The sequence below is a fragment of the Pongo pygmaeus genome, chromosome 20 (genome assembly GCF_028885625.2).
Source record: "Pongo pygmaeus isolate AG05252 chromosome 20, NHGRI_mPonPyg2-v2.0_pri, whole genome shotgun sequence".
Lineage (NCBI taxonomy): Eukaryota > Metazoa > Chordata > Mammalia > Primates > Hominidae > Pongo > Pongo pygmaeus.
Window position 1 is genome coordinate 46,143,354 of NC_072393.2, and position 21,558 is coordinate 46,164,911.

A 21,558-nucleotide genomic window follows, 5' to 3' on the forward strand; every position below is an offset into this window, starting at 1 on the left:
CCTGTCCCCCATCTCACACCAGAGGGTTGGGGCCTACTTCGGAGGGCATGGGGGACCAGGCCAGGATGGCAGGATCCCGGAATGCTGGGGGCCTCCCTCCCTTCTCTCTGAAATGCCCCCTGCCCACTCTCAGCCACCGAGGAAGGCAGGAATGTGCTGAGCTCTGGGAAATGCCTTCCAGGCCTGGCAGCAACCAAGGGTTGGGGTGTGGCCAGAAGCCAGCCAGAGCCCTCCTCCCGGGAGGGGTAGAAGGGATGGTATGGTCGGGGCTCCTGATGGGCCTGAGGAGACCCTCACTTCATTGCAGTCTCTCTCCTTCATTGATTCACGCAAACGTTCTTTCCTTCCTGTATTCATTCAACAAACACTCACAAGCCCTGTTTAGTGGTAGGTCTTTTGCTGGGCACAGGGGACATCAACAGATCTAACTCCACCCCAGGGAGGAGGGGGAAAACTCAGGAAAGGATCCTGCAGGAGGTGATATCGGCAGTCAAACTGAATTAGCCAGGCGTGGTGGCAGGCATCTGTGATCCCAGCTACTCGGGAGGCTGAGGCAGGAGAATTGCTTAAACCCGGGAGGCAGAGGTTACAGTGAGCCAAGATCGCGCCATTGCACTCCAGCCTGGGTGACAGAGCGAGACTCTGTCTCAAAAAAAATAGTAATAATAAATAATAAAAAGAAGTCAAACTGGAAGATTGAGGAGGAGGGAGCTAAGGAAAAAAGGAGGGAAGGGGGTTCCAGGCAGAGGGACAAATGTGGGCAAAGGACCAGAGGTGAGAAATGGAGCGGGTCTTCATTCACCATCAGCAAACACTCAGTGAGCACCTGGTCTTCTGTCCAGTCCCAGGCTGGATGGTGCTGGGGACACAGTGTGACTGGGACAGCTCAGGCCTGCGTCCACGCCGTTCACAGTCCAGCAGGGAACAAACCCAGAAAAAGGAGGGTTGTGATGGGGCAATCATAGGCAGAGAGGTCAAAGCCTTGATGGGGAAGTCCAGAAAAGGTGCCTGCCCCAGCCTAGGAAGAGAAATCAAGGAGGGCTTCCTGGAGGAAGTGGCATTTGAGCTTTCACCTGGAGGATATATAGGAGTTAACCCAAAGCCATGAGTGGTGAAGGAATGACAGTGTGTTTCAGGTAACGGGAATACCCTGTGCAAAGGCCGTTTGAGAAAATGGTTAAGGTGAGAGTGTGAGGGAAAGGTAAGAGGAGATCCAGGGGTCAGCAGGGCCATGAGGAGGGCCTCCGACTTTGTCCTGTGGGCCCTGAGTAGCTATTGGAGGGATGAAGTATCAATAGCACTGAGCTTTTAGGTACAGGAAGGCAGAAAGAGGCTGAGCTATCAGCCAGGCTAGCGTAGGGAAGAAAATCCCCCTCTCTCTGCTCAGGATCAAACAGAAAAGGGAGGCTGGTACACACCATCCCCTCTCTTCCCTTGTCTCAGAGAGCAGAGATCTTTGCTTGTTCTCAGTCTTAGGGGAAAGCATTTAACCTTTTGCCATAAAGTAGGACATTAGTGGTCCATGTTTTGTAGATACGCTTTATCAGGTTAAGGAAGCTCCTTTCCCTAGTTTGCTGTGAGTTTTTTGTTTCCTTGTTTTTGAGAGATGCGGGTCTCACTGTGTTGCCCAGGCTGGCCTCAAACTCCTGGCCTCAAGCGATCCTCCTGCCTTGGCCTCCCAAAGTGCTGACATTACAGGCATGAGCCACTGTGCCCGGCCTGCTGTGAGTTATTTTCTTTCTTTTTCTTTCTTTCTTTCTTTTTTTTTTGAGACAGAGTTTTTGCTCTTTCGCCCAGGCTGGAGCAAAGTGGCACAATCTTGGCTCACTGCAACCTTTGCCTCTGGGTTCAAGATATTCTCCTGCCTCAGCCTCCTGAGTAGCTGGGATTACAGGCGCCTACCACCACACCCAGCTAATTTTTGTATTTTACACTTGATCTTAGCCAAAAGGCCAAGAAGCGATAATTTTGTATTTTTAGCAGAGATGGGGGTTTCGCCATGTTGGCCAGGCTGGTCTTGAACTCCTGACCTCAGGTGATCCACCCGCCTCGGCCTCTCAAACTGCTGGGATTACAGGCATGAGTCACCACACCTGGCCTGTTGTGAGTTCTTATCACGAATGGTGTGTCTCTCTGTGTGTCTCTATCTTTGTGTCTCTCTGTTCTTCTGTTTCTCTCTGTCCTTATTCTTTGTCTCTCTTTCCTAGTTTCTTTCTGTTTCATTCTGTCTGTGCGTTTCTCTCTCCCTCTCTCTCTCTGTCATACTTTCCCTCACCCGAGGGGGTGTCGCCATGGGAAGCTAAGTTGGGGGTGGCACCAGTGTCCTGGTTCCGGCTGTGGCCACCGCAGTAAACACAGGACATCCTGTGAGGCTAGGGAAGGAGGTGGACACTTCTCCTCAGGGACCACCCTCTCCAGACCCAGTCTGAGCCAAGCAGGAGCCTTGGCCTGCCCTGCATGGCCTAGCCACTCTGCCCCACCCAGTCCAGCCAAGGGACACTGGTGTCTCCCTCGAGCCCACCCTTCACACCCACCCCCACACCCCAGTCCTCTCTCCTGAGCTCTCGGCCCAGGGCCCCAGCAGCTCCATGCCTTCCCCTGGGTGTCTCCCCAGCCTCTTGCACCCACTGGGTCCCTCCCTGGCCCCAGCCCCAACCCCAGACTTGCTTCTCTCCCCAGTCGCCATCTCAGGGATGGCCCCAGTGTCTCCCAGTCCCCTGATTAGAGCCCTGAGCCTGGTCTAAGACCCCTCCTCCAGGCCTTGTCAGTCCCACAGCCTGTCTGCTGGGCCTCCTGAGTGCCTCTTCCCTTCCAACAGCTGCTCCGTCCTTCTCCAGATTCTCCACCCCTGGGATCCTGGGCTCCTGGCCTCCAGTGTCACCTCCCCAACGATGCCACCCACCTAGCGAAGGGATCCTTTTACTTCATGACTCCCCAGCATCTTCAGAGTTAAGTCCCCCATCCAGGGTCCTGTATGCCCTGGCCCCTGCGGACCCTTCCAGTCTTGTCATTTACCTTACTGCTTTCCTCCTCCTTCCAGCCAAACCCAGCAGCTTAGAGATCCCTGAAAATGTTGTAGGGTCTCTCTCTCAGTGACCCTTGCTGTTTCCTTGCCCACCAGAACAATAGTTCTTTGGGGCAGATACTGTTACTGTTCCAGTTTACAGGTGAGGACCCAGAGGCTCAGAGAAGTTAAGTACCTTGCCTAGAGTCACACAGCCACAGAGCGGTAACTCTTTTTTCTTTTCTTTTCTTTTCTTTTCTTTTCTTTCTTTCTTTGTTTTCTTTCTTTTCTTTCTTCCTTTCTTTCCCTTTCTTCCTTTTTTCTTCTTTCTCTTTCCTTTCTTTCTTCCTTCCTTCCTCTCTCTCCCTTCCTTCCTTCCCTCCTTCCTTCCTTCCTTCCTTCTTTCTTTCTGACAGGGTCTTGTTCTGTCACCCAGGCTGGAGTGCAGTGGTGCAATCATGGCTTATTGCAGCCTCAAACTCCTGGCCTCAAGTGATCTTCCCACCTCAGCCTCCTGAGTAGCTGGGACTACAGGCATGAGCCGTCGCATCTGGCCAAAGCTGGGGTTCAAAGCCAGGCAGTCTGGCTTTCAGGAACAGTCTCTTCTCTCCAGCTTACTGCTTCAATAATATCTTTGTTAGATTTCTAAAGTGTGCTGGGACTGCATACCATAGGTGCTGAATAAGTGTTTTTAAATTTTGTTTTGTTTGTTTTTTTTTGAGATGGAGTCTCGCTCTGTCACCAGGCTGGAGTGCAGCAGCACAATCTTGGCTCACTGCAACCTCCGCCTCCCAGGTTCAAGTGATTCTCCTGCCTCAGCCTCCTGAGTAGCTGGGATTACAGGTGCGTGCCACCATGCCTGGCTAATTTTTGTATTTTTTAGTAGAGATGGGGTTTCACCATGTTGGCCAGGATGGTCTCAATCTCTTGACCTTGTGATCCACCCACCTCGGCCTCCCAAAATGCTGGGATTACAGGCGTGAACCACCATGCCCGGCCGCTCAGTAAGTGTCTAATGAATAGGGACAGAGGTAGAAGGTGAGCCTTGGAAAGTACAGAATTCAGACCCCAGAGAAGTGGGGTAATAAGGGCCCAGGGGCAGGGGAGAGATGTGGTCAAATTTACCCTTTACATAGGGATAGGCAGTGCTCATAAAGTTCTGCTGAATGAAGGACAGGAAGAAGGGAGGGAGGAAAAGGAAACCAGATAGCTGGTCACAGCTCTTCCAGGTATCAGTGTGAGAGTGTGTGTGTGTGTGTGTGTGTGTGTGTGTTTGGGGGGTGTTCCTGTGAATGCCATGGAGGAAAGCTGGCCTAGGGGGTGTCATGGTGGGCATGCACAGAGGCTCTGTGAAAGGTGGCAGCTGCACCAGGGCTGGCGGCTCAGCTAGGAATGGTGTGGGCCCTGGAGTCTGCTGGCCAACGTGGTGTGGCCTCTTGGGGTTGAGCCTGAGGGTGGAGCAGCACACCAGAGCCAGGGAGCCTGCATAACCCATCTGGGGGTGAGACATGGGGAGAGGGGGCAGGTCCTCACGCATGAGCCATTCATAAACCTGAGGGCACCTGGCGGATGGGACCAGGGCTGATGTAGCCCATATAGTGCTTTTGTGTAAAAGACATGCCCCTTCCTGGAGGTACTTGACCTCCATCTGCTGGGAAACTTGTAATAAATACGTAAATGCAGGGTACCTGGAACACAAGTGGCAGACCCTTACATATGGAGCCCATATGCAGTGCACAACCTATGCAACTGTACCTAGAGGCTCTGGGGAGAGGGGCCATCACTGGCGAAGCAGGCACAGGGGCAGATGGAAGGATCAGCTCACCCCCATATTGGGCCTCGGAGACATCAGAAACAGGTCCTTAGCTGGGCACAGTGGTTTGTGCCTATAGTCCCAGCTACTCCGAGGGCTGAAGCCAGAGGATACTTTGAGCCTAGGAGTTCAAGGCTGTACAGCACTATGATCACTCCTCTGCACAGACACTGCTCTCCAGCCTGGGCAACACAGCGAGACTCAATCTCTTTGAAAAAGGGGGGAAAGGAAAGAATAAGAAACAGGCCCACAGGAATCCCATAACTTTGGGAGGCTGAGGTGGAAGGATTGCTTGAGCCTGGGGGTTTGAGACCAGCCTGGACAACATAGGGCAACACTGTCTCTACAAAAAATTTTAAAAATCGGCCGGGCGAGGTGGCTTACGCTTGTAATCCCAGCACTTTGGGAGGCCGAGGCAGGGCGGATCACTTGATATCAGGAGTTCATGACTTGCCTGGCGAACACGGTGAAACCCTGTCTCTACTAAAAATACAAAAAATTAGCCGGGCGTGGTGGCGGGTGCCTGTAATCCCAGCTACTCGGGAGGCTGAGGCAGAATTGCTTGAACCCAGGAGACAGAGGCTGCAGTGAGCCGAGATCGCACCATTGCACTCCAGCCTGGGCGACAGAGCGAGAACCCGTCTCAAAAAATAAAAAATAAAAAATAAATAAAAATAAGAATAAAAATAAAATCAGCTGGGCGTGGTGGCACGCACCTGTAACCCCAGCTAATTGGGAGGCTGAGGCGGGAGGATTGCTGAAGCCCAGGAATTCGAGGCTGTAGTGAGCTATGATCGCACCACTGCACTCTCCAGCCTGGGCGACAAAGCGAGACCCCGTCTCTAAAAGAAAAAGAAAAGAAAGAAACAGGCCCGCAGAGTGTTGTAAACAGAGGGCGTTCATGATCCCTCGACCACTGGACAGATGTCTGGGGAACCCAAGACGGCGGCACCGCAGAGCCCGACTGGGCACCAGGGGGCGGTGCTGAGCTCAGCCCAGGCGCCCAAGTTTTGAGTCAGCGGCAAAACAGTCCGAGTCCCATTTGCCCCGGGGGGCTGGAGTCATTCGGGGTTGGAGTCAGGCGCCTGGAAGACACTCAGCCTGGACGACAGCTCCCCGCAGGCCATTTTCACCCGCTTCCGCGGCCCGCCTCATCCACTTCCAGAAATGGGCACAACTTCCTCTGCTCCTCCAGGAAGCGCCACTCTGCCCGCCCCTTCCCGGCCCCTGGGGCCGACCCGGGTTCCCCATCTGGCCCAGCTCCACTCCTGCCTCTGCCTCCTCGAGGCTTCTGGCCAGAAGCGAGGCTCTGGGACCCCACGATGGCGGCGTTTCCCTCACTCAAGGCTCCGCTGGCCCCTCGGATCACCGTCCAGCCCCCTGCGCCTCTCTGCATGCGCACCCGCAGTTTTCACGGTGACACTCCCTCCCCTCCGTGCACCCCCCCTCAGGCTCCGCCCTGTCCCTGCGGCCGTCAGGAAGGACGCAGCCTGGGTCCTGTGCCAGGCCGCTGAGTGTGCGGCCCCTCCCAGCCGGGCCTGGAATGCGGCTGGACCGCGGGGGCGGCCGCTGACACCCGGCGCTCCAGCCAGGCCCAGCACACGGGCAGGTGGCCCCAGCTCGTCCGGGTCTGGGTTTCTTCTAGAAGGAAGGCACAGCTGCCTGCCCTGAGCTCCCTCTCTGCAGTCCAGCTACCAAGCCTAGTGGCTTTATTTCAGACACAGCTCCAAGCGGCCCTATCCTTTGCCCAGAGATTTAAGACCAGGAGTGGATTTTATTTTTAAAAATGGGCTGTTGTCCCCCTTTCCTTCCCCCATTTTCCTGGAGAGCCGACTCTCAGGGCTCCTTGGAGAGGATCTGTCCAGGGTCCAGGTTTTGTGTTTTTATTTCTGGACCATTCTGAAAGCAATCTCCCCTTCTCTCCTCAATAAATACAGGTAGACTCCAGGCGAGGACTTGCTTTCATTTTTAAAAATTTGCCTTGACTTCCTGCTAGCGAGGAAAAGAAATAAAATTTAAGAAAAAAAAAAAAAAAAGGCCAGGCACAGTGGCTCATGCCTGTAATCCCAGCACTTTGGGAGGCTGAGGCAGGCAGATCACGAGGTCAAGAGATGAAGACCATACTGGCTAACACAGTGAAACCCTGTCTCTACAAAAAATATAAAAAATTAGTCAGTCCCAGCTAATTGGGAGGCCGAGGCAGGAGAATCGTTTGAACCCGGGAGGTGGAGGTTGCAGTGAGCCGAAGTCACGCCACTGCACTCCAGCCTGGGCGATAGAGTAAGAATCTGTCTCAAAAAAAAAAAGAAAAAAAAAAAAAGTGGCCTGGTAGGAGGATCGCTTGAGCCCAGGAGTTTGAGGCTGTAGTGAGCCATGATCAGACCACTGTACTTCAACCTGGGTGACAGAGCGAGACCCTATCTCAAAAAAAATAAATAAATTAAGTTCATAATTTAAAACCCACCTCAAGTGATAATCTTGGAGCCTTGGTTTTCTCACCTGTAAAATGGGGATGATAATACTACCAATCTTGTAAGGCTGTTATAGGATTAAATGAGTTAACACAGTGAAGTGCTTAGAACTGTGCCTCGTACACAGTCTACGCCCAATAAAATGTTTGATGTTTTTATCTTGCCTTCACATTTGCCCAGAGACAAAGCAGCACACGGATTTGGGATTTCCCAGGACTGGCTTTAATTTGAAAAATCTGATTGGGGTCTCTTCCCATATCAGAGAAGGAACAGCCCAAGCTATGACCCCAGGGCCAGGGAATTCAGTCCCCACCAGACCCTGTCATTCCATCACTAGGGGGTAATTCCAGGCTCCCCTGCCAGCCCTGAGACAGGAGGACGGATGTGAAGTTGCCTAGGACTGGATTCTGTGTCTCCAAAGTGGCCCAAGCCCTGTTCTCTGTACTAGGGAAGCCAGCTGTGTCTTTTCGAGGACAGTTGGTCCAGCCAGCAGGCTCAGTTCAGATACCAGACAACCATCCCAGCACGTGGGCTCAGCGCCCTGGCCCCGGCGGCCGCTCCAGTGCCTGTGTGCCCACCAGCACATCCATGAGGTAGTCCAATTCAGCCTCGTCCAGCTCCGGAGCTTCCTCCTTGCCCGGCCCATCCTCAGGGCCTGGTTTGAGGCCCTCAGAGGCTGGTGCCCAAAGTTCATTGTCATACATAGAGGTGTCAATATCCTCAAACAGGCCCTCGAGCCCATCGTCCAGTAGACAGCCAGTGGCTGGGCCCAGCAGGTCCAAGGCACCCAAGCTGGGTGCTGCTCCCCCGATGCTACGGCCTGGTGGCCCCTCATCTGCCAGGGGTTGGGGAGCCTGACTCAGGCCCTCAATGTGGCTGAGGTCCTCTAGGAGGCTGGCCATGGAGGCTGAAAGGGCAGCGTCCGAGCTTGCCAGTAAGTTGTCAGCCACACTGGGGGCTGCAGGTGGGCTGGGCACAGGTGGCAGGGCAGCCGCGGGTGCCATGGACGCCTGGATGCGCCGCAGAGTGTTCACCACCAGCACCAGGTGCCGCAGGTCCGGCTCACTCTGCTGCAGGCTGTGGTGGAGTTTGAGCACTGAGAGGTCAAAGAGGGAGCTAGAGGCCACGGCCGGGGGTGCCTGTGCCACTGCTGCGTGGCCAGGATCTAGCCACCAGGCGTCGACTGCCAGAGGTTCCTTCTCCTCCTCCTCCTCCCGTTTCCGCTTCAGACCCTTGCTCAGCATCTGCAGAGGGCAGGGAGTTACGGAGTTATAGTCAGTTATAGAAAACCAATGTTAAGTTCAAAGCCTGGATCTGACAGTTGCTACAGGTCGGATCTTGGGCAAGTCACTTAACCTCTCTGTGCCTAGCTTTTCTTAGGGAACTTTAAAGATATAGACAATTTTTATTTAACTGTATATGTATATATATAGATTTTTTTTTTTTTTTGAGATGGAGTCTCGCTCTGTTGCCCAGGCTGGAGTGCAATGCTGTGATCTCAGCTCATTGCAACCTCTGCCTCACGGGTTCAACTGATTCTCGTGCCTCAGCCTCCCCAAAAGCTAGGATTACAGATGCACGCCACCACACCCGCCTAATTTTTGTATTTTTAGAAGAGGCAAGGTTTCACCATGTTGGCCAGGCGGGTCTTGACCTCAAGTGATCCGCCCACCTCTGCCTCCCAAAGTGCTGGGATTACAGGCGTGAGCCACCGCACCCGGCCTATAGACTTTTAAAATTTTAAATTTTATATTTAAGTATATTTATAGACTTTTTTATCTGGAAAAAATAAAGATGGGGTCACACTATATTGCCCAGGCTGGTCTCAAACTCCTGGCCTGAAGCGATCCTCCTCCCTCAGTCAATAAGTACTTTTTTTTCCCCTTTTATTTTTTGTAGAGACAAGGTCTCACTATGTTGCCCAGGGTGGTCTCAAACTTCTTGCCTCAAGCCATCCTTCTGCCTCTGCCTCCCAAAGAATTGAGATTACAAGTGTGAGCTGCCTCGCCCTGCCAATAAGTACACTTAATGATAACATTATTATTTCCTCAGTGAACCATGTGGAATGGCCAATATTCAACTTTTTCCCCTACAAAAGCAGCTGTTTCACATATTTTATTATAATAACATAATTATAGCTAAATAAGTTATAATATTATAAATACTAGCTTCACATAGTTTAATATTGTCTACTATGTTTCAAACAGTAAATAAATAAGGAAACACAGGAAATGTACAGAGAATTACAGGAAGACACTAAAAGGTAGAGACCTTTTAGATGATCAGAGAAGGCTCCTGTAAGGAGGTGACATTTGAATGGAGCCCTCAGGCCAGAGAAGTCAGCCATGGGAGACCCTGGGAAAAGCATTCCGGGAGGAGGGAACAACAAAAAAAGGCAAAGAAAAGCCCAGAGGGTGGATGGGCTTGAACTGGAAAGAGACCAGCATGGGTAGCACACAGAGAGTGACATGGTAGGAGACCAGATTGGGGAGCAGCTAGGGGAACGGGCACAAGCCAGGTCACAGAAAGCCACATATGCAGAAGTAGAGAGTTTGGATTTTATCCTGAGTGTGGTGGGCAGTCATTAAAGGAATTTGAGCAGGGAGGGAATGGTGTTGTGAGCTGATTAGGTTTCTGGAAGATCCCCCCCCATGGCTGCTTCGAGGAAGACTGTGGGGGGCAAAAAGAGGGGGGATCTGAGACCCACTGGTAGGCTGTACTCGTTTGGGACGGACGATGGTGATGGCCTGGAGCAGGAGCTGGTAGTGGGCATTGAAGGAAGTCGGTCGAGTCAGGACTTATTTGGGAGGCAGAATAGACAGGGCTTGTCGGGAAATCGTGATCGGCACGGGGGTCAGTCACTGAGAGAAGTTTGAGGGTCCACTGTTCTTGGAGTGGCGGGGGTAGGGCTGGAGTTTTGGACCCTTGGCGCTACCTACTTTTTTGGGCCAGGAAGACTGTAGAGTCCAGTTCTGGGATCCTGCCTAGCAAGATTTTAAGAGTGGCCCACCACCCTGTTTTGAAACAGGGTCTTCGTCCCCTTCCCCGCAGTCCGGGGAGTCCGGAACCGCAGGAATTCCGCCCCCACCCCCGACTCCGCCCCCGAGTCCCGGCGCCCCCTAGCGGTGCCCAGGCCGGCTTTCCCCCGGGGATTCTGGCCTCTCTGACCCCAGGACCCCTTCTACTGCCCCGATTCCCGGCTGTGATTCCTGCCGGCCTCCCGGCGCCGTGCGAGCCCGGACCCCTGGCGGGCTGTTCTCTGCGCCCGGCCTCCGCTCGCTTCCGGCAGTGGAGGCGGCTCCTCCCGAAGCGGCGGCGGCGGGGGCGGGTGAGTCACGCAGCCGGAGCCAAGGAGCCGGCGCCTCCGCCCCCTTCTCGGACTGCGGCGTGATTCACCCGGCCCGGCCGGGGCAGACAGCACGTAGAGGCCCGTGCGTCTCGATCCCGGGCAGCCCCGGCGGGCACCTGTCGGACCCAGGGATCGAACTCTGTGAAGGACCCGGCCGCTGGTAGCCCTTCTCTTCCCAGGCCCCTTCATTTACATACCTTGCTCACTAGCGGCCAATCAGAACGAAGAGGTAGCCACCCACAACCAATCAGGAAACGGCAGCGGCAGCATCGCTTGCTGGCTCTCCTCCGGAAACCGGCGCCTGGGTCGGGAGACGCAGTTCTGACTCCGGCTCACGACTCCAGACCTCTAACTACCCTTAGCGACCGCCCACTCTCGTGGCTGCCCCGCCCTCCGCCCCAGGGATTGGCCCTGCATGGTGATGGGCGGAGCCTGTAGGGGGCGGATTCTGAAGGAGGGGCTTCAGGGCGCATGCCCGGGCAGCTGCGCGAGTGAGGGGTGGAAAGAGGTGGCTTTTTACTCCGGGGAACGGTGGCGAGTGGGGGCTTTTGCCTCTCAAAGTACGAGCCCCTCACAACTACCCATGCACCTGCCAAACCCGGCAATTAAGTTTCTTACACATCCAGCCCCGACAGGGGTCTACACTACAGATAATGCCCGGGTTCAAATTCCAACTCCGGATTCCCCACTCACTGGATGCGTGACCTTGGAAAAATGATCAACCTCTCCAAGCTACACAAAGTTAAATGGGGATCGTCTTGCCTACCTCTTGACAGGATAGTTTAAATAGGATCGTATCTGTAAGAACACAATACCACACTCAAGCAATGCTGGACAGTTGGACTTAATTGTGGTTAAAGGCGGGAGTGAGGTTGGAGTGCGATACCAACTGAATCACATCCCGGGCTCCATTCCCTAAGCAGCTGTGTGACCTGGGGCAAGTGTTTTAATCCCTTCTGGTCTGTTTCTCCTTTAAAATGAGAGAAAATAGCGCCTAGTTTACAGGATTGTTTTTAAGGATTAAATTAATTCATGCAAAATCTTCAGAGTGGGTTGCAACGTGTTTTGTGTTTTTTTTTTTTCATTTTATTCATTTATTTATTTATTTGAGACAGATTCTCACTCCGTCGCCCAGGCTGGAGTGCAGTGGCACGATCTCGGTTCACTGTAACCTCCGCCTCCCAGGTTCAAGCAATTATCCTGCCTTGGCCTCCCGAGTAGCTGGGACTACAGGCTTGCACCACCACGCCCGGCTAATTTTTGTATTTTTAGTAGAGATGGGGTTTCGCCATGTTGGCCAGGCGGGTCTCAAACTCCTCACCTCAGGTGATCCGCCCTTCTCAGCCTCTGAATGTTAGGATTACAGGGGTGAGCTACCGCTCCCAGCTGCTTATTATTTTTTTCTTTACTTTTTATTTTATTTTATTTTGTTTTTGAGACAGGATCTCGCTCTGTCATCCAGGCTGAAGTGCAGGGGTGCCATCTCGGCTCACAGCAGCCTCCCGGATTCAAGCCATCCTCCTGCCTCAGACCCCCAAGTAGCTGGGACTACAGGCGCACACCACCATGCCTGGTTAGCAACGTGTTTCTTTGTTAGTAGTAATAGCTGTTGTAATAAGACAAGCTCTTCGTTCAAGGTGGATAGACATGCAGGATGGGGCTAGAGGTAGACAGGGTATAACACTCCTCACATGGCCAGATGCAGTGGCTTACGCCTGAATACTCTCTCACCTAGATTTAATTGCTAGTTGTTAGCTAGGCAACAACTGTAATCCAGTACTTTGGGAGGCCAAGGCAGGAGGGTCACTTGAGTCCAGGAGTTCACTTGAGTCCAGCCTGGGCAACATAGTGAGATCTCATCACTACAAAAAAATTTAAGAATTAGCCAGGCGTGGGCTGGGCGTGGTGGCTCACGCCTGTAATCTCAGCACTTTGGGAGGCCGAGGTGGGCAGATCACGAGGTCAGGAGTTCGAGACCAGCCTGGCCAATATGGTGAAACCCTGTCTCTACTAAAAATACGAAAAATTAGCCAGGTGTGGTGGCAGGCGCCTGTAATCCCAGCTACTCAGGAGGCTGAGGCAGGAGAATAGCTTGAACCCAGGAGGTGGAGGTTGCAGTGATCCAAGACAGCGCCACTGCACTCCAGACTGGGCAACAGAGCAAGACTCTGTCTCAAAAAAAAAAAAAAAAAAAGAATTAGCCAGGCGTGGTAGCATGTTCCTGTGGTCCCAGCTGCTTGCGGGGCTAAGGTGGGAGGATTCCTTGAGCCCAGGAGGTCAAGGCTGCAGTGAGCCATGTTCATGCCACTGCACTCTAGTCTGAGTAACAGAACAAGACCCTGTATCAAAAAAAAAAAAAAAAAAGTAATAGTTGGTAACATTGTGCTAAGTTGCCTTTATCTACCTATGTGTATATATTGTTTCTTTTGCTAAACCTTTGAAGAGTAAATTGCAAGCATCTTGATATTCTACCCTTAACAGCTCAGCAGACATCTCTTAAGAATAAGGACATTAGGCCCTGTGTGTTGGCTCACACCTGTAATCCCAGCACTTTGGGAGGCCGAGGCGAGCAGATCACCGGAGGTCAGGAGTTCGAGACCAGCCTAACCAATATGATGAAACCCCGTCTCTACTAATAATACAAAAATTAGCTGGGCATGGTGGCATGTGCCTGTAATCCCAGCTACTCAGGAGGCTGAGACACGAGAATCGCTTGAACCCAGGAGGTGGAGGTTGCAGTGAGCTTAGATTGCGTCATTGCACTCCAGCCTGGGCAACAAGAGCAAAACTCCATCTAAAAAAAAAAAAAAAAGAATAAGGACATTCATGTACAAGCCACAAAAATACTATTTCACATCTAATAGAATCAAGAATTCCATAATATCACCTAATAGCCAGTCTATATTCAAATCTCTCCAACTGACCCAAGAATATCATTTATAGTTGCTTTCTTTTCTCCAAAATCAGAATCCAATGAAGGTTCACATGCTAATTTGGTTGTAATGAAGAAATTACATACTATATTTTATTCTCGAACATTCCCCCACCCAAATCCTTTTTTTTTTTTGAGACAGAGTCTCGCTCTGTCGCCCAGGCTGGAGTGCAGTGGCATGATCTCAGTTCACTGCAACCTCCATCTCTGGGTTAAAGTGATTCTCCTGCCTCAGCCTCCCGAGTAGCTGGGATTACAGGCGTGCGCCACCATGCCTGGCTAATTTTTTTCTGTTTTTAGTAGAGACAGGGTTTCGCCATGTTGGCCAGGCTGGTCTCAAACTCCTGACCTCAGGTGATCCACCCGCTTTGGCCTCCCAAAGTGCTGGCATTACAAGCATGCACCACCATGCCTGGCTAATTTTTTTGTATTTTTAGTAGAGAGAGGGTTTCGCCATGTTGGCCAAGCTGGTCTCAAACTCCTCACTTCAGGTGATCTGCCCACTTTGGCCTCCCAAAGTGCTGGGATTACAGGCGTGAGCCACCACGCTCAGCCTCAAATCCTTTTTTATGTTTTGTTGACATTGAATTTCTGACAAAACAGCCTAGTCATGCTGCATAGTGTCCCACATTCTGGATTTGTCTGACTGTGTTTAATTTGTTCCTCTCTTTTTCTAATAAGCTGGAGGTTGGGTCTAGGGGCCTGGCGAGATTCTGCTTATGCAGTGAACAGGGAGACTCCACAAGGTGTGTCCTAATCCTTATTAATGTACTTCCTAATCCTAATGCATTATAGTAGTTGGTACCCAGTGTCAGGATGTCCCACCATTGGTAATGCAGAGTTTCATCACATGATTAAGATTGTGAGGGTTACATCGTAAAAGAAATTTATCTTTTCTAGTTAGCAAATAACGTTTGGGATGATGCTTCAGAGCCTGTCAAGATCCTATCTTCAGGATACATGTGGTGGCTCATGCCTGTAATCCCGGCACTTTGGGAGGCCAAGGCGGGAACTTGAGCCCAGGAGGTTTTGTGATTTTTTTTTTTTTTTTTTTTTTTTGAGACAGAGTCTCACTTTGTCGCCTAGGCTGGAGTGCAGTGTCACGATCTCGGCTCACTGCAAGCTCCGCCTCCCGGGTTCACGCCATTCTCCTGCCTAAGCCTCCTGAGTAGCTGGGACTACAGGCGCCCGCCACCATGCCTGGCTAATTTTTTTGTATTTTTAGTAGAGACGGGGTTTCACCGTGTTAGCCAGGATGGTCTCCATCTCCTAATCTCGTGATCCGCCTGCCTTGGCCTCCCAAAGTGCTGGGATTACAGGCGTGAACCACCGCACCTGGCCGGTTTTGTTTTTTTTTTTTGAGATGGAGTCTTGCTCTGTCGCTCAGGCTGGAGTGTAATGGCATGGTCTTGGCTCACTGCAACTTCCGCCTCCCCGGTTCAAGCAATTCTCCTGCCTCAGCCTCCTGAGTAGCTAGGATTACAGGCACATGCCACTATGCCTGGCTAATTTTTGTATGTTTAGTAGAGACAGGATTTCACCATGTTAGCCAGGCTGGCCTCAAACTCCTGACCTCAGGCGATCTGCCTGCCTTGGCCTCCCAAAGTGCTGGGATTACAGGCGTGAGCCACCACGACTGGCTTTTTTTTTTTTTTGAGATGGAGTCTCTGTCACCCAGGCTGGAGTGCAGTGGCACAACCTCAGCTCACCGCAACCTCCGCTTCCACGTTAAACAATTCTCCTGCCTCAGCCTCCTGGGTAGCTGGGATTATAGGCGTGCACCACCATGCCTGGCTAATTTTTGTATTTTCAGTAGAGACGGGATTTCAACATGTTGGTCAGGCTAGTATCAAACTCCGCCCACCTCTACCTCCCAAAGTGCTGGGATTACAGGCATGAGCCACTGTGCCTGGCCAGAGCCCAGGAGTTTGAGACTAGCCTGGGCAACATAGCAAGACCCAATCTCCACAAAATACTGGTTTTTTGTTTTTGTTTTTTTTGTTTGTTTTTGAGACGGAGTCTTGCTCTGTCGCCAGGCTGGAGTGCAGTGGCACTATCTACAGAATACTGTTTTTAAAAACTTATCCTAGCTTGGTGGCATGCACCTGCAGTCCCAGCTTCTTGGGAGGCTGAGGTGGATCACTTGAGCCCAGGAGTTTGAGGCTGCAGTGAGCCATGATTGCAATAGTGCACGCCAGCCTGGGCGACAGAGTGAGACCCCAAAAAGATCCTGTTTTCCACTAACTTTTCACCCAACGGTTTGAGCATTCATTGACAATTGCTGCCTGAATTAAAGTGTAGTTAGCATTTTTGAGAACTTACTTTGGCCAGGAGCTTTATTCAAAACTAAAAGCTCTTCCCACAGCTCCGGAATTAACAAATGAGCTACTTGAAGAAGGTTAAGTCTCATTGCCAGTTTATGGGACGAGTATTTTTTTTTTTTTTTTTTTTTTTTTTTTTGAGACGGAGTTTCGCTCTTGTTGCCCAGGCTGGAGTGCAATGGCACTGTTTTGGCTCACCACAGCCTCTGTCTCCCAGGTTCAAGAAATTGTCCTGCCTCAGCCTCCCGAGTAGCTGCGATTACAGGAATGCGCCACCACGCCTGACTAATTTTGTATTTTTAGTAGAGACGGGGTTTCTCCCTGTTGGTCAGGCTGGTCTTGAACTTCCGACCTCAGGTGATCTGCCCGCCTTGGCCTCCCAAAGTACTGGGATTACAGGCGTGAGCCACCATGCCCAGTCCACGCCTGGCTCTTAAATTTTTTTGTAGTGATGAGATCTTACTATGTTGCCCAGGCTGATCTTGAACTCCTGGACTCAAGTGACCCTCTTGCCTTGGCCTCACAAAGTACTGGGATTATAGTTGTTCCCTGTCCAACAACTATCAAATAAATCTAAGTGAGATAGTATTCAGATGCTCAGAATACTTTTTTTTCCCCATCTTTTCTACGTGCTTGAATTTTTAATAATAAAATTAAGGTAAGATGCTAATTAGAACCAGGCCCCCGCTAGGCAAATTCACATTTTCTGCCCTCCAGAATCCATTTTTATGGCTGGCAAAAGGGAGGCCTGGACCTGGAGTCTCCCATTGGCTTACTCCAGGTCATACACTGAAGGAAAAGGAAATTTTCCTTCATGCCTGTAGTTCCAGCTGCTTCAGAGGCTGAGGTGGGAGGATCGCTTGAACCTGGGAGACAGAGGTTGCAGTGAGCCAGGATCAGGCTGCTGCACTCCATCCTGGGTGACAGAGCAAGACTCTGTAAAAAACAAACAAACAAAAAAAAACCAAGAACAAGAACTCAGAGGAATCATCTGATTAATATATATTTATTAAGCACCTACTATGTGGTGGCCACTGTTGTAGATGGTGAGGATACAGCACTGGGTAAACTTCACAGAGTCTCCCCTCTCATGGATCAGGGTAGGAGGTGAAGAGAGAAAATATATTTGAAAACAAATGCATTCATTGATTTGCAAACATTTATGTCTTGAGCCCCTTTTGTGTGCCAGGCACTGTTATAGGCACTGAAGAAAGGGCAGTGAAATTATAGATGAAAATCTCTTATGGGAGCAGATGAACAATAAACAAATTACCTTGGCCGGGCGCCGTGGCTCACGCCTGTAATCCCAGCACTTTGGGAGGTCGAGGCAGGCAGATCCCTTGAGGTCAGAAGTTCAAGACCAGCCTGACCAACATGGTGAAACCCCATCTTTACTAAAAATACAAAAGTTAGCCAGGTGTGGTGGCAAGTACCTGTATTCCCAGCTACTTGGGAGGTTGAGGCAAGAGAATCATTTGAACCCGGGAGGCAGAGGTTGCAGTGAGCTGAGATCGTGCCACTGCACTCCAGCCTGGGTGACAGAGCAAGACTCCATCCGAAAAAAGAAAGAAAAGAAAAGAAAACAATCTAAACAACAACAACAACAAAAATTGAAAAAAAGAAAGCAAATTAAATCAATTTAATTTGCATTTTTAGTAGAGATGGGGTTTCGCCATATTGATCAGGCTGGTCTCGAACTCCTGACCTCAGGTGATCCGCCTGCCTCGGCCTCCCAAAGTGGTGGGATTACAGGCATGAGCCACCGCGTCTGGCCAGTTTTTTTTTAATTTTTTATTTGTAGAAGCAGAGTATCCCCATGTTGCCCAAGCTGGTCTTGAACTCCTGGGCTCAAGTGATCCTCCTGCCTCCGATTCCCAAAATGCTGGGATTACAGGAGTGAGCCACCTGGCCAGGTCTACTTCTTTTGTTTCATCAGGTCTGTGCTGAATTGTCACCTTTTCAGACATGACACATCCTCCTCCTCAAAGCTGCACATCTCTCAGCTCACTGCAACCTACATCTCCTGGATTCAAGCAATTCTCCTACCTCAGCCTCCCGAGTAGCTGGGATTACAGGCGCCTGCCACCACGCCTGGCTAATTTTTTTTTTTTTTTTTTTTTAAATAGAGACGAGGGTTTCATCATGTTGGCCAGACTAGTCTCGAACTCCTGACCTCAAGTGATCCACCCGCCTGGGCCTCTCAAAGTGTTGGGATCACAGGCGTGAGCCACTGCACCCGGCCTGCTTTTTTCTTTTCCTTTGCATTTACCTGCTCCTAAGGTACTAGATAATTTGTGTGGTTTTTTTGGTTTTGTTTTGTTTTGAAAGTAGCCCGGCATGGTGGCAGGCGCCTGTAGTCCCAGCTACTCGGGAGGCTGAGACAGGAGAATTGCTTGAACCCGGGAGACGGAGGTTGCAGTGAGCCGAGATAGTGCCACTGCCGTCTCAAAAAACAAAACAACAATAACAACAACAACAAAAAAATTAGCCAGGCGTGCCTGTAGTTCCAGGTACTTGGAAGGCTGAGGTAGAAGAATCACTTGAACCTGGAGTTTGAAGCTGCAGTGAGCTATGATCGCCCCACTGTACTCCAGCCTGGGCGACAGAGAACGACTCTGTCTCAAAAAACGAACAAACCAAAACAAATGAGAGAGGTAGGAAACCTAGAGGAAGAGCATTCCAGACAGAGGCGAGATCCAGTGCGGAGGCTCTGAAGTGCCGTCTGTCAGGAGACAAGGCCAGGGCAGCTGGACTGGGAGCTGCCGGGAAGGAGGTCCGAGAAGTGAGGCCTTTTAGCCTACTCTGTGGACCTTTGTTTTTTACTCCGAGCGGGATGAGAAGACCCTGGAAGATGAATCAATGAGAAAAATAATTTCCCTTTCCGTTCAGTGACTTGAAGAAAACAAAATAAGACGGGATAATCGCCTGTAACCAGGGTGGTCCTAGAGAGAGATTCTTCGAGGCGTTGACATTGGAGCTGGGGCCAGAAAATGGAGACAGAGCCAGGAATTCAAAGGCTGGGGGAAGGGAGAAGAGGAGAGGCCGGGCCTGGGGAAATGAAACCATCGGCGAAGCCACCGGGCCCGGCAGGCCTGGAGAGAAGCCTCCGCCTGCTGGGGCGGGAGGGAGGGGGGTCGGGAGGCGCTGCCCGCCCCGTCCGGCCTCTGGGGAGGGAGGAGGCGCCAGGCTGGCTCCGGGCCGCGGCCGCCTCCCGGGTACCCCGGCCGGCCCAGGACGGAGGGTGAGCAGCGGGGAGGGACCGGGCCTTCCCGCCACGCCCAGGGCGGGCCGCGGGCCCATCCCCCCCGCGGAGGAGGGCAGGTTGGGGAACGTGGACGCTGCCCTCGGGGACTCGGTTCCTTCTGCAGGGCCAGCCTTTCCACTTCTGTGGCCAGTTCTTTTTAACAAGTGCGGTGTTAAGGAAGGCGCTGGGCCTCTCGGAGCCTCAGTTTTTTCATCTGGAAAGAGGGTGCTCCTCTTACTGGCCTCATCGCGATGCTAAGGAACTGTGCGATTCCCCTTCCCAGGGTTATCTTCAGGGCAGGCAGAGAGCTGTAGGGAAAGGGGGAGGGCGGGGCACGGTGGCTCACTTTTTTGTTTTTGTTTGTTTGTTTCCAGACGAAGTCTTGCTCTGTCGCCCAGGCTGGAGTGCAGTGGCGCCATCTCGGCTCGCTGCAACCTTCGCCTCCCGGGTTCAAGCAATTCTCCTGCCTCAGCCTCCCGAGTAGCTGGGATTACAGGCGCCCGCCACCACACCCGGCTAATTTTCAGTAGAGACGGGGTTTCACCATGTTGGTCAGGCTGGTCTCGAACTCCTAACCTCGTGATCTGCCTGCCTCGGCCTCCCAAAGTGCTGGGATTACAGGCATGAGCAACCGCGCCTAGCCTGTTTGTTTTTGAGACGGAGTTTCGCTCTTGTCACCCAGGCTGGAGTGCAGTGGCCCCATCTCAGCTCACTGCAGTCTCCAACTCTCCGGTTCAAGCAATTCTCCTGCCTCAGCCTCCGGAGTAGCTGGGATTACAGGCACCCGCCACCTTGCCCAGCTAATTTTTGTATTTTTAGTAGAAATGGGGTTTCACTATGTTGGCAAGGCTGGTATTGAATTCCTGACCTCAAGTAATCCGCCTCCCTCAGCCTCCCAAAGTGCTAGGATTGTAGGAGTGAGCCACGGCGCCCACCTGTTTTTGTTTTTGAAACAGGGTCTCGCTCTGTAGCCCAGGCTGGAGTGCAGCAGTGGGATCTCCTCTCACTGCAACCTCTGCCCATTCTGGGCTCAAGCGATCCTTCTACCTCAGCCTCACCAGTAGCTGGGACTACAGGCGAGCACCACCCACCCAGGTTTTTTTTTGGTGTTTTTTTTTTTTTTTTTTTGAGTAGAGACAGGACCTCAGGGCCTCGCCATGTTACCCCAGGCTGGTATCAAACTACTGGGCTCAAGCAATCTGACTGCATTGGCCTCCCAAAGTGCTGGGATTATGGGGGTGAGCCAACTTGCCTGGCCCTTCTTCAGGTTTTTACCCAAATGTCACCTTGTCTCAGACGCCCTATCTGGCCACCCTATGTAAATTGCAACACCCTCCTCACTCCCCTGCTCCCCGCCTGCCCCCACAGCATTTATCACCACCTGGCTGACTTACACATTTTCACTTCTTTTTTTTTTTTTTTTTTTTTGAGACAGAGTCTTGCTCTGTCACCCAGGCTGGAGTGCAGTGGTGTGATCTCGGCTCACTGCAACCTCCGCCTCCCGGGTTCAAGTGATTCTCCTGCCTCAGCCTCCTGAGTAGCTGGGACTACACGTGTGCATCACGATACCCAGCTAATTTTTGTATTTTTAGTAGAGATGGGGTTTTACCATGTTGGCCAGGCTGGTCTCGAACTCCTGACCTCAAATTATCCACCCACCTTGGCCTCCCAAAGTGTTGGGATTACAGGCGTGAGCCCCCACACCTGGCCTTATTTTTCTTTTTATTTACTTAATTATTTTTGAGACATAATTCTACTCTGGTTGCCCAGGCTGGAGTGCAGTGGCCTGATCTCGGTTCACTGCAACCTTCACCTCTCAGGTTCAAGTGATTCTCCTGCCTCAGCTTCTGGAGTAGCTGGGATTACAGGCGCCCGCCACCATGCCCAGCTAATTTTTTTGTATTTTTGGTAGACAGGGGGTTTCACTGTGTTGGCTAGTCTGCTCTTGAACTCCTTACCTCAGGTGGTCCACTCGCCTTGGCCTCCCAAAGTGCTGGGATTGCAGGTGTGAGCCACAGCGCCCGGCCCTATCTATTTATCTATCTGTCTGTCTGTCTGTCTGTCTGTCTATCTATCTATCCATCTATCTATCTATTTATTTAGAGTGGGAGTCTCACTCTGTCGCCTAGGCTGGAGTGCGGTGCTGTGATCACAGCTCACTGTAACCTCCAACTCCCGGGCTGAAGAAGGGATCTTCCCACCTGAGTCTTCTGAATAGCTGGGACTAGCATGTCCAGCTAATTTTTTTTTTAAATTGTTTTAGAGATGTGGTCTTGCTATGTTGCCCAAAGTGGTCTTGAATTCTTGGCCTCCAATAATCCTCCTGCCTCAGCCTCCTGAGTTACTGGGATTATAGTCACGTGCTGCCGTGCCTGGCACTATTTTTCATGTGTATTTCACTCTTCCCCCACTGTTAAACTTCAT

The 21,558-nt window shown here is 51.6% G+C and overlaps 1 protein-coding gene across 1 annotated transcript; it reads right to left on the bottom strand.

Annotated features, from left to right (window-relative positions):
- Positions 1-7,487: 7,487 nt before the first annotated feature.
- SERTAD1 (SERTA domain containing 1) lies at positions 7,488-10,994 on the bottom strand. The gene is made up of 2 exons (XM_054466053.2): positions 10,835-10,994; positions 7,488-8,532 (listed from the first exon to the last, which is right to left on the bottom strand). Exon 2 carries the CDS (start codon positions 8,530-8,532, stop codon positions 7,822-7,824), a length of 711 nt encoding a protein of 236 aa, XP_054322028.1. The 5' UTR covers positions 10,835-10,994; the 3' UTR covers positions 7,488-7,821.
- Between the last annotated feature and the right edge of the window lie 10,564 nt (positions 10,995-21,558).